The sequence below is a fragment of the Poecilia latipinna genome, unplaced genomic scaffold, assembly GCF_001443285.1.
Source record: "Poecilia latipinna isolate Pla-1442-1.1 unplaced genomic scaffold, P_latipinna-1.0 Scaffold1359, whole genome shotgun sequence".
NCBI lineage: Eukaryota > Metazoa > Chordata > Actinopteri > Cyprinodontiformes > Poeciliidae > Poecilia > Poecilia latipinna.
The window spans coordinates 99,316-111,579 of NW_015113975.1; the positions used below are offsets into that span (position 1 = coordinate 99,316).

At 36.9% G+C, this 12,264-nt stretch overlaps 2 protein-coding genes across 2 annotated transcripts in view; both read left to right on the forward strand.

The window, feature by feature from the left end:
- Window positions 1-1,966, forward strand: part of LOC106961989 (adhesion G-protein coupled receptor G2-like) — a 15,019-nt gene extending 13,053 nt beyond the window's left edge. The window contains exons 3-7 of the mRNA XM_015056129.1: window positions 19-287; window positions 360-456; window positions 629-758; window positions 1,143-1,299; window positions 1,457-1,966. Of these exons, the coding sequence (XP_014911615.1) occupies window positions 19-287; window positions 360-456; window positions 629-758; window positions 1,143-1,299; window positions 1,457-1,545 (742 nt within the window). The 3' untranslated portion in view covers window positions 1,546-1,966. The remainder of the gene's footprint in view (window positions 1-18; window positions 288-359; window positions 457-628; window positions 759-1,142; window positions 1,300-1,456) is intronic.
- Window positions 1,967-3,230: 1,264 nt separating this feature from the next.
- LOC106961997 (adhesion G-protein coupled receptor G5-like) lies at window positions 3,231-12,258 on the forward strand. The gene is made up of 14 exons (XM_015056135.1): window positions 3,231-4,636; window positions 5,698-5,849; window positions 5,937-6,021; window positions 6,127-6,271; window positions 6,788-6,901; window positions 7,543-7,668; window positions 7,785-7,830; window positions 7,959-8,047; window positions 9,546-9,661; window positions 9,825-10,093; window positions 10,168-10,264; window positions 10,741-10,870; window positions 11,473-11,629; window positions 11,799-12,258. Exons 1-14 carry the CDS (start codon window positions 4,599-4,601, stop codon window positions 11,891-11,893), a joined length of 1,659 nt encoding a protein of 552 aa, XP_014911621.1. The 5' UTR covers window positions 3,231-4,598; the 3' UTR covers window positions 11,894-12,258.
- Window positions 12,259-12,264: the final 6 nt, after the last annotated feature.

The window sequence follows — 12,264 nt, forward strand, 5'->3', positions numbered from 1 at the left end:
GTCTTCTGTGTCTGACAGAAAACTCAGAGGAGACGATTCCAAGAAGATCCACATCAGCCTGGCAGCTTCTTTGATCCTCCTCAACGTTCACTTCCTCCCCAGTCAGGCGGCAGCAGCGTCGTCCTCCACTGAGCTTTGTCTCTATGTGGCTCTTCTTCTTCACTACTCCCTGCTGGCCTCTTTCACCTGGATGGCCTTGGAGGGCTTCCACCTCTACCTTCTTCTGGTCAAAGTCTTCAACGTCTATGTGAGACGATACCTGCTGAAACTCAGCGTGGTGGGATGGGGTGAGTGGCATCATGTGATACTGGAGGATAAGTATTTACAGCTTTAAGAATGTACCAATCGTTGTGTTTCAGGTCTTCCAGCTGTCATTGTGTCAGTGGTGGTGATCGTCGACAAAAACACATATGGTCGTACTTCTCTAAACTTGTCCAACCCCAACGGAACAACAGTGTAAAGAAAAGACAGTCAAAAAAACTTACATTTAAATAATAAACTATCTTAAATATACTGTACTTTGAATTCTGTCTTAATATTAAAGCAGAAGCACTGTGTATAACATTTTATTTATGTTTTTCCTATTATATGACAAAAATGGTTGCTTTTCCCTTTCTTCTACATACAGATGTTACGTAACCGAAGACAAAGTGAAAATGGGGACCACACTTGGATTATTCAGTTTGATGTTCCTGTTCAATCTGATAATGTTTGGAATCACAGTGAAATATTTTGCAGACTCCCACATGAGAAAAGAGGTAATTAATTATTATTATATGTTATCATAAGGTTTGTCACCTTTTTTTCTCGTATTGTGATTGATTCTTTAACAAGCTTCTACCATTATAGCCATTTCTCCACCGTTGCTCCCTGCATGCTCGGTATGAGGGATTGATTGAAAGTCAATGACACGATACCAGTGATTGACATGCTAAAATAACAGCACCATCTAGTGACCTGGCATGACAACTACAGCTTACTGTGTCTACTGTTAAATCTAAAAGTGGAATTATCCCCCAGTCAACGTCTGAAAATACGCGCAGTTCCTAGGCAGCAGTATCGTGCAAATGTAGCCTGACCGAGCATGTAATAATGTCTTGATAATTTTGTCCATGTGTTTCCCTTCATGTTTGGTGAATCAGCACGGATGGAGCGGCCTTAAAAACGCCAAGCCAGAAATGGTCACCTTGCTGTTGCTTCTGGTTCTGCTGGGCCTCCCCTGGGGAGTCATCTTCTTCTCGTTTGGTAACCTGACCACTCCTGCACTCTACGCCTTCTGCATCCTAAACCCTCTGCAAGGTCAGGAGAGCTCGTTACAACGTGACTGAATGTGTTCTGTTGTGTTGTGGCACCTGGTGCAAATCAAACACGCTGTGACCTGATTATCTATTTGTCAGTGCTCCAGCATTATTTGCATGACGCTGACATTTTCTCCACTTTCTTTTCCCCCCCCCAGGTTTCTTCATCTTCATTTATTTTGTGTTGTCTTTGAAAAAGACCAAAGACACAAGCTCTGAAAAACCTGAAATCCAAATATCTGGATGATTCATAACTGGTATATAAAGTGATATTTACTACAGTTAAACTAGCATTTGGTGTTTTGTTAAATAATTGTATTTATAGTTTAATGTTGTTGATTTGCATTTTTTGTGTGTGTTTAGTTTATTAGTGAATTTCTGTACACTTTAATTTTTTTATTTAGTAATTTACATGCTTAGCTACCCCTCTTGTGTTTTAATGATTTGATCAGTCATTATATATAATCCGGTGTGTTTTTTCAGCTCATCATTCAGTTTTGTAAACATACATTTTTGTGTTAAGATAAAAAAAAACATCTATATAATCATTCCTGTGATTCCTCCTGCTTGTTTACTCCTTCACATTTTATGTTTCTAGTTTTTTTGTTTGAACACAGTTGTGATGTCGTTTTCTTTAATTAATAGTTTTGAATAAATATGTGAATGATCACTCTCCTCTTTGTTAGTTGATTTTGAAACTTTTGGTTTCCCCAGCTCCATATTATTATTTTTTATTTAGTGCTGCATGTTTCCCCCGTGATATCAGACACGCTATTTTTCCTCAGTTTTTACACCAGATGTGAATTTAATGCCAAAAGATTTAGTTAATTCTTGTCTGAACATTTGTGCATTATACCAAAGACTAAAGTTACTAAAATACAAAATTAGAAAAAAATAATTAAGACACGGGTTGAATGTCCAACCAACACTGTGTCACTGAAAGCTATAGTTACATGATTCACATCATTTATATGGTGTTTTTTTTTCTTACATGTTTGAAAATGGTAGAAGATATATTTGTTTTTAAAGTCAGTATTGTCAAAGGAGAGAATGGAAATTATCAATGATTGTTTTCTTTTACTTTTACTTTTTCTTTTTTTTACTTTTAAGTCTTACTGATCTGTCAATAGTACATCTATTTAAACTTTTGTTATTAATTTGTGCTTTTGCTCTAAACAGCTGCTTAGTCTGATTATGCCATAGGCTGGCTCTGTGGAACACTGTTAAAGTGAAAGTTAAAGCTCTGTCAATTATCTCCAAATACATTTTATATTAAGACCTTTATGCCAGTCTTTTATGCATACTTCTTTAATAAGTTGGCCAACCATTAACTATCCCTGTAGCAGGTACTTCTTTCTTTTTACCACTAGGAGGCAAAAATACCCCACTTTATCCAGCAGATTTGGGCAGCCCGAACACTCTGTTCATGTAGAAGTTTAACTTCTGTCATTTTTTATGTTTGTGTGTTTTAGTGGTGAATTGGAGGCATACCACAGCATTGTAAGACAAAAGAACTGTCTGCAGCTGATTGGATGTTATATACATTTTTTAAATTACATTTACAACTTTTATTTTGTCAGTATGACAAAGAAGCTATGGATAAGAATAAATCTGATAATCTTTACATTGCGGGGAAACCAGACATTTCTAAAATACAATACTAAACAAAACAAAACAAAAAAAAAAACAGACTTCCATCAGGGCTGATGCATTGTCAGCAGTATCACCACAGTATTTAAATATTTACAGCAGTCAGCCTGATTGCTCCACAACTAATTATATATTATATAATCAGTGGTATACATCACCCTACTGATCACCTGGGCAGAGGGATGTGATGGTGATAAAACTTTGAAATATTATGTGGACTGTGATTTAATATTTAAGTTGGCTCATAGGGATTATTTTTATTTGAATAGTCATTCTATATAGCTACAGCTCAGCAGCAGAAATATAAACAACTGCTGTTTTGAATGCTTATGAGAAAGTGGATCCATGACTAAAGTTTGATTATGGAGTCAAATTAGATAGGAATCAGGATGCAGTGTGGCTTCACTTCCCAACACTTCATCATCTGTGTTCCCACGTTCCTCTGTCTCCTAAATGAGTTTAAACACTGGAATGATGGACTGGTGTTAATTAGAAAACAAGGTGCAGCTGTGAGGTCAAAGGAGAAGGCAGGCTGAGGGAGAGAAATAACACAAAGGAGTAAGAAGAAGCAGTAACAGGGAAGCTGGGGAAGCAACACAAGGACCAGACTGACCTAAAGTAAAACAGAAACAAGGCTGAAAACAGAGGAGAACAAAGGCAACCCACAGATAACAAATGAATTAAACTACAAACCTAGAAAAAAAAACTAAAAAAGCCGAAGATCCTGGCAGTCTTTGTGTGCAGGTCTTGACTAAAACCTTTCTGTTGTCGTTATTAATTGTTTCTTGGTTATTTGTTGGATCGGAACCAACACCGGCTGTTCATCCAGCTGAGTTCAGAGACACTGCTTTGAATCCATTAACTAAAGCGTTCTCAGAACTCTGCTGGACCAGATGCATGACGTGTAAAAAAAATACTAACAAACAAACACAAAAAAAAAAACAGGTTAGTTTTGGTTTCATGCTATTTGGATAAAAGACATCACCTTTTTGGTAGAAGCACAGACACGGCTTTGTTCTCACTGCAAATCTCATTTGCGTGATCACTCATCCCTCTTCAAATGGGTTTCCATCCCATTTGTTCCAAAGAAAGCCTCAGGAAATTGACGTAGATCTGTGCTTTTAAGAAGTATTACAGCAGTTTGCATTTTAAACCCATAAAAACCATGGATTGGAAATCGTACATTTAAACTTTGCATTGAAGTTTTTCTTTCTGAGTTTTGGATTTCTCAAAGGTTGTAGTGAACTGATGATTCTGTCTTCAGAGCTGCACATGTGGTGGCAAATGTTTCAAACACCAAGTCAGTTATTGTGAACCAGACAGGAAGTGAACATAAAGTTAAAAGTTAAAACCTCAAACCTTTTAGCATCTTCACAAGACCATGATTTAGTTTTGTTAAATAGACCAACAAATAGTTGCTCAAAATAATGAGGTTAAATAAATGTGCAAAGCTGTCAAAATTCTGGTATCTGATAGTCTTTGATGCAAACAATTATCTTTACACACACATTTTTCTTTATTGCAATGATTCAGAACAGACACATATCTGTCTGGAAGCTTCCTGTTTTTCTCTGGAGTCTCATTTACATGTTATTTTTAACTGGTTTAAAGTGAAGGTTGGTCTCCTGCTGTCACATCAGTTGTATCTTCATGTTCCACCTGGTCATGAAGCAGACGCATTACTGCAGGTAGGATATGATTTTCTTCACATTTCTTATTTAAGCTGGTTGCATCGAAGTCAGACCAAAACAGAACCTGTGTTTTATTTAACAAGGTGCACAAAAATAAAAACTGTGTAGGAGCTCAAACTAACTCACTGAAAAGAAAGATTTCATAAAAAAATATATATATATATTTTATTCAATTTTAATTTTGTGTTTAGCGATGCAGGTTAAGGTTTAACCATAAGATTTAAGATTTTTAAACATTTTATATTTAGAAAATGATCGTGTTGACCAGTTGTTTGGATCCTGAAACACTGCTGACTTTGCTCATCCCAGAAACAGGTGAAGCTTCCAACAGCAGCAGAAGTTTTAAGTAAATTCTAATTAAAACAACATAAATGATGTTGTGGGTCAACACAACATCATAACAACAAAACAACATAAATGATGTTGTTTTAATGGGTGGGACTGAAAGTGAACTCAAGTTTACCTCACTGTGTTTTACTGTTAAGCAGGCCTTATAAAGACTAAATGAGTTGGGGTATTCAAAAGTTTCCTTCTTTCAATAATTTAGTTCACTGAGTAAAGCTCATTATATAGAATAATTACATACAGCATGATGTTTTTAAGCCTTATTTTCAGTTTTGTTTTTTGTCTTTTTGCTTGTTTACATTGTTGCACTAAAAAAAGAGTCAAATGTCACCACCTGAGGAATATGTCTGAATCAATGTAGCACATCACTTAACCTTATTTCTGACATATCCTCATTTAGCAAACAGAAATCATTTTGGTATTTCTGACTGACCTAAAAGTTTTGTCTGATTTAGCTTTCAACTGTGAGAAAAAGACTGTTTCTGTCTTTTTATCTGACATATGCAAATTTCTGGCTGCATAATTACATCAATGTTTGTAAAGTTTAGTTTGGTGTAAGAACTTGTGCAGACTTTGAGACAATCAGGAAAAAAAACAAGTACAAATGTTATATTTGGTTTCATTAATAATTGTTCTCTGCACTGGTGTTCATTAACACAGCGACTCTAACCACAAGCAGCTGCTGTGAGCTGAATGTTGTCTCTGTCTCACAGAATGAGGCGTTGGACTCTCTGCTGGCTGATCTTGTCTTTCATGTTTCATCACAATGTGGAAACAAATGGCAGTGCAGCCAAAAAACATTCCCTATCTCCAGGTTGTTGTAAAGCATTAGACTATTTAAACTGCAAACAGCCTTCTGATCCAGGTACGTAAACATCAACAGGTACCAGAAGGAAGATTATTTTCTGTTTTCCATTTTCTCATATAAACTATGTATTAATTAAATCTTCAGAACAGAACGATGCTGATCATGCAAGCTGCTGCATGGAAACCTTCATGTTACTACTGCATAATGTTCCCCATAACGACACTGTCAAGTGAATATTTTAATCTTTTTTATCATACAGATCATCTGAATTTGTGTATTAATAACAAGGTGTTGATTTGGTTGGTCAATTTATCCGTTTATGATTTTTCACAAGAGCCCTTGGAGTCCTACAGGAAGCTCTGGAGAAAACTGAGTTCACTAATAATTCAGCAGCCTTATACCAGGACAACATGGTGGCTTTACTGCACAGACCCACTGGTGACTTTAAAGGTCTTCACATTTCAGCCAGTGACAAACAGGTGACAGCCTGTTACATGTTTTGGAATGGTGGTAAAATTACATTGTTTTATTTTTTATTTTAATATATAATGTTTTCGTAATAAGAAAATAGAGACTAAGATTTGACCCTTAGATTTTTTAGTCTGATTTTAGTTTTACTTCGAATAGTGAATTGGATACTGTATGCAGACCTTTGCATGAATATTTCACCAGCAGTAAATACTGTGCTGGTATCAGTATTAGACCAAAGAAAGCAAGAAAGTTGCAAGACCTTAAAGTTGGTCATGTAAAGCTTCTGTTGGGTCAGACAGACTCAAGACTTGGTGAACGTAGCTGCATGGGGGAGAAGGAAGGGGAGCAATTTTATTGTTTGTCATGAGACCCAAAATTCCTTGCGGCGTTCCTGGGGCTTGGAACCCGTTGACAACTGCCTGCAGTTCTATTTATTTATTTATTTTTTATTTTTTTACCTACTGCAGTTCAAACTGTATTTATCTTCCTCTGTTCTGTTCTTTCTCTTTCTGGCTCCTTTGTAGGTAATGATAGATTCAGATGTTTCAAACAGCAAATTGAGAGTTCACCTTCCAAGTGAGCTCAATGCTGGCCAGAACAATACTATTGTGTTCTGCATGATCCAGTTACCTAATGAGGTCAGTGACGCCGCCGTCCATCCTGTTTCCATCACTCTGTTCACTTCGATGAGCCGTATCCTGGTTTAACTGTCCAGTTGAGTTTTGTGACGGTTGTAGAAGACCACAGTCTTGCTACGGAGTTTCAAATGACAATGTGTGTTTAAAAAATAAATAAAAAAAGACTCAACCTAGATGTCGGAATGCCATAGTTAAAATAATCTTTCTGAGACATGCTCTTTCAATTTATGTTGGCCACAGGTGGGTTATTGTAAATGATGCTCAGACAGGAAGAATGTTAGATTTTGTAATACAGAGTGATTCTCTAAATTTTCACCTTTGTTTCATAAATGAATGAAAATGGCAAATCAGCTGAAATCAAGTGTTTTCTGTTAAACAGGACATTTGTAACAGGAAGGGTAAACCAGAACCTAACAACATTGCATCTTGATGTTACATTGCATAATTAAAAAGTAGATTTAGTCATACGTGATATTATTACATTGTCATATCAGTGTAATTAAGGATATTGTGCTACTGTTTGTGTGAATAACTGCTAAAATTAAAATGCTACTGTAAACGAACATCATTAGGAGACACATGTTTTCTAATTCGCTTACTTGAAAAACATTGAATTCAGCAGAGTGTGTTTTGTTCGGCAGACGGCTCTGGAGCGCTCAGATGAACTGTATGACCGTCGGCTTATTGGCCTGAGTGTCAGGGGCAGGAGCGTTTCAGGACTTCAGGACCGAGTCAGCTTCACCATAAACACGGAAACAAGCATAGATGTAAGAATGATTATAGTTTCAGTTTTCTGTAAGACTGTGAAGTCTGTTTTATGTTGTCACTGATGGATAGAATTCACCAATTAGATGTTAAACAAGGAATGTTGTTTTCTCTCTAGAAAACAATGAAGCCCCAGTGTGTGTACCTGAACACCAGAGAGAAAAGTGAGTATCCAAAGTAACATCGCTTTGATATGCAGAAACATAACGGAAATCTAAAGAACAATACAGCTTTTCTCTTTCTCTCTTTCTCTCTTTCTCTCTCTCTCTCTCTCTCTCTCTCTCTCTCTCTCACTTCCGCACTTCAGGTTGTGAGACAAAGTGGGATCAGAATCACATCACCTGCTCCTGTGATCATCTCACATACTTTGGTGTGCTGATGGTAAGACCAGCTTTTAGTTTAAACTTCATCTTGTCTTTCCATGACAGCAAGAGAATGTTAAAACATTGAGGTCAGAATTTTACATACATGCACAAGTTTGCTTTCAGGAGTACCACACAACTTCAGTTAGATCGTTTCAATAGCCTTGGGTGCACAAGTTTGAATTTATTGCAGATTTTCTCCAACCCCAAATGTGTTTAACCCACAGACTTAAACACATTTTAATTACTTGTGAATTGACAGCTTCTGTCATTTCTGAGGGCATTTTTCCCATTGTTTGGCATTTCCAGGCATACTATGGAACATTAAAAACACACCTGTTTGTCATAGACATTCATGAAGACTCCTTCATGTTCATAACTGGTGTTATGTCATGTTAGTGACATTATCATGGTAGTATGCACACAAAGTGTTACCAAAATTACTTTTTAAAGGTCACTTCTAAAAGATGAGTATCTATTGAAGAAGAAGAAATAAACTAATGAAGCCATTTAATGAACTGTGAAATATGTAACCGGTGGTTATGCTCCGCCCACTTGGATCATGCAGTGTGTGTGGAGCAGCAAAAAAATCTGGCTCATAAAAAATGATCATAAATATGAAAATAAGGACATATTTAAAATAACAAAAGTGTAAAGCATATTAACAGACATTAGTGATACCAAAGTAATACATTTGCTTGAGAAAAAGAGGAGTCACTCTCCTGTCTCCAGTCCATGTGATTCATGTGTCCATGAGGCACTAACAGTCGCCTCCTGGTGTCTGACAAACGCTACCTGGTGTCAGAGCAAAGTGACGCCACTGAGCGCCGATTGAACAAATGGTGGCAATAAGTAAACGTCTGCTGACGGTAGGTAAGTTCCTTTACCTGCTGTTTCATCCATGGGAAAGCATATTGGAGTAAGTAGAGAGGCTAAATTATTTATAATGCTATTGGGCTTTTTTTATGCTAAAGTATCTATTCATTGATGACAAAAATGCATGTTTAGTTTTGTAATTGAGAACTTGTACTTTTTAACACACACATTTCTCTCTGTGTTTATTTGGGACAGTTCAGTGAACCAGAAACAGCAAAGATTAATGTTTTATTCTGTCAGGTACTCAGTAAAAGGCACAGCTTCAAATTGACTCATATTTCTGCTTCGGGTAACCAAACAGCTGGAACCAAACTAAGCCTAAACTTATAGAATGTCATGTCATTGAGACCAAAAATATTGTAAAAAAAAAAGAAAAAAAACAACAAAAAGACATTTATGCATCACTATAACTTCTGCATCGCATTCTATTGAACTGTGAAAGTAAATAACTCTCCAAGAGGACTTTTTTATCTTCACACTAGGATATAACATAAAAGACGTGCTTACAACAAAAAGTATTAACAATTCTAGTTTTATAGTGCTTTATATACACAGTTTGTAAAGTCAATTTCATTTTTTAAAATTGTGTCATGATATGCCACAACACCAGATTGTAAAGCAATGCTGTCAATTCCACACAGGTGTCTGCAGATCTCTCCCCTGAAGACGAGGTGATCCTGTCCTACATTTCCTACATTGGCTGCGGCATCTCCCTGACCGCTCTGGTCATCGCCGTTTTGCTCTTCATCACAGACAGGTAGTGGAGTTCTTCTCTTTGCCCACATCGACTCCAGGTCTTATTTACCTTTTCTTCTAGTTCTGTTATTTTTTCTCTGGATTTTCTGTGATACGGTGTGAGCAGCATGGAGTCTGAGCAAAAGTTGTCATCTACATCTGACCTCGTCTTCTGTGTCTGACAGAAAACTCAGAGGAGACGATTCCAAGAAGATCCACATCAGTCTGGCAGTCGCTCTGATCCTCCTCAACGTTCACTTCCTGCCCAGCCAGGCGGCCGCAGCGTCGTCCTCCACCGCGCTTTGTCGTTACGTGGCTCTTCTTCTTCACTACTCCCTGCTGGCCTCTGTGACCTGGATGGGCTTGGAGGGCTTCCACCTCTATATCTTATTGGTCAAAGTCTTCAACGTCTATGTGAAGAGATACCTGCTGAAACTCAGCGTGGTGGGATGGGGTGAGTGGCATTGTCTGAGACTGGACATTAAATGTCTGCAGGTTTAAATGAAGGTGTCAACTGGTGTGTTTCAGGTCTTCCAGCGGTCATTGTGACAGTAGTGGTGATCACTGACCACAACATGTACGGTCGTGCCACACTGGACCAGTCTAGGCCTAATGAGACCGCAGTGTAAGAAAAACACAGACACACAAGCACATTTAGACCACTTCCTGTTCTGCACGAGGATAAGTGCCACTGCAATAAATAAATAAATCAGACTTTTTTTTTCACAGTTCTGACATTAATCTTAGTATTCTGACTTGACACCAGAAATTATAGAAAAAAAAGTAAAAATTCTGACTTTTTTCTCAGAAGTCTGACTCTTGATCTTAAGAGATTACAGTCAAAATTCTAAGGCTGACATAAAAATTTTAATGAAAAAAAAATCAAGATTTGAGAAAAAATTTGATTTTTTTTTTCAGTGGCCCTAATCCTTTTCCGTACAACTCTCACCTTATGTGTTTTGCATTATTTAATAAAGAACCAGACATACAGTTGACTTGGCTAAAGCGTATTCAAAGTTTATTACAGATGTTTTCAGTCCCGTTTCTGTTGCAGATTTTATTTCCTTTCCATAACACGATGAATTGCTGCCTGTGCTTTAGATGCTACATCACCGATGACAAAGTGAAGATGGGAACCACACTGGGCCTGTTCAGCACGGTGTTCATCTTTAATGGCATCATGTTTGGAGGGATCGCAAAATGGCTAATGTGTGACAAACTTAGCAAACAGGTATAATCACACTTTTTTCAGATTTTCTAAAATTATTAGCAGAAAATTTTGGTCAAAATATTTTAAGGCAATGTCAGCTTTGTCCAAAGTAGATCATATTTTTATTGCTATACAAAATAATCAGGATTATTTTAGAGTCCCTTTTTAGAATAGATTTTTGCTGCAGTTACCAGGTAGCAGTCTTGTCTTTTCTTGCTTTTTTCGAAGTAAACTTCGCTGGTTTGAACATCATTTCAGCATAACGTCACATATGCAACATGTGATTCATTTTCTTTTTATTTTGCACTTAATTTGCAAATCCTTCAACCCTAAAACTCCTGTCGTCTTTTCATTTGCTGATTTTTATTCCACAAGGATTTGGCACAGTAATGTGTATCCAATACTAAATTTGAAAAATCAAATTTGGGATTGAAAGCAAAATCTGAAAATATAATTTGTACAATTAAAAAACAAAAAACAACAAAAAAAAAACTTAAAGCTGCTTCCAAATGTTAGGTCTGAACTGGATTTGAATTCAATATGCTGGTGAGTTTATTTTGGCTGCTTTTTGTGGATAAGCGGTGACCTCCAGCCTGTGTTTCGTTTCATTTTTGTCGAATCAGACTGCGCCGAATAAGAAAAGCAAAGTGAAGCGAGAAGTTTTCACCCTGCTGGTTCTGATGGTCCTGCTGGGACTCACCTGGGGTCTGATCTTCTTCTCATTCGGCCAGCTGACCACTCCTGGCCTCTACGTATTCTGCATTATCAACTCCTTGCAAGGTCTGAAGAACTTATTGCAGCATGATGAGAGAAAAAACAAAATCTAGCAAAATAAAGCTTTTCTCTTCTTCATTTGTAACCCTTTTCACACAAATCAGTGGAAAAAAGTGATTTTCAGAGCAGAGATTTGTTCTGTTTAACTTTCTATTTTTTGTTTTTGTTTTTGCAGGTGTCTTCATCCTCATTTATTTTGTCTTGTCGATGAAGAAGATCAAAGCATCTGCCTTCAAGCCGAGCTCTGAAACGTTCAGCACTAAATCCTGAAGTCACAAAGGAAATGTTTGCACTGTTTGTACGATAAAAATACCTTGGATTGTGTTTTTAAAGAAAATAATGTGCATTGAAGCATTCTTTGCAGATGATATTTTCAAAAAGATAAAAAAAATCATCAAAACCTTCATTTTAATAATACATCACAGTGTTTTGCACAGGAATACCTTCATTTTTTAAAAGTCTTCATATAAATAAATCATATTCAGGCTTTATTAATTTCTTGAAAATATATAAACATTTTTAAAACACTAGATTATCTATTAGCAAGCTTGGTTGTTGAGGGCCCAGCCAGCTCTCCAGTGACAGGATCTTCATGAGGAGAGATGAGGTAGAATCAGGACCACCAGAAAGGATGGCCATGT

Bases quoted from the DNA above. Each gene is read 5' to 3' on its own strand.
- LOC106961997 (XM_015056135.1), top strand. From the start codon at position 4,599: ATGTTCCACCTGGTCATGAAGCAGACGCATTACTGCAG. The intron at 6,902-7,542 runs GTCAGTGACGCC...TTTGTTCGGCAG, and splicing joins TGATCCAGTTACCTAATGAG to ACGGCTCTGGAGCGCTCAGA. The intron at 10,094-10,167 runs GTGAGTGGCATT...GGTGTGTTTCAG, and splicing joins ACTCAGCGTGGTGGGATGGG to GTCTTCCAGCGGTCATTGTG.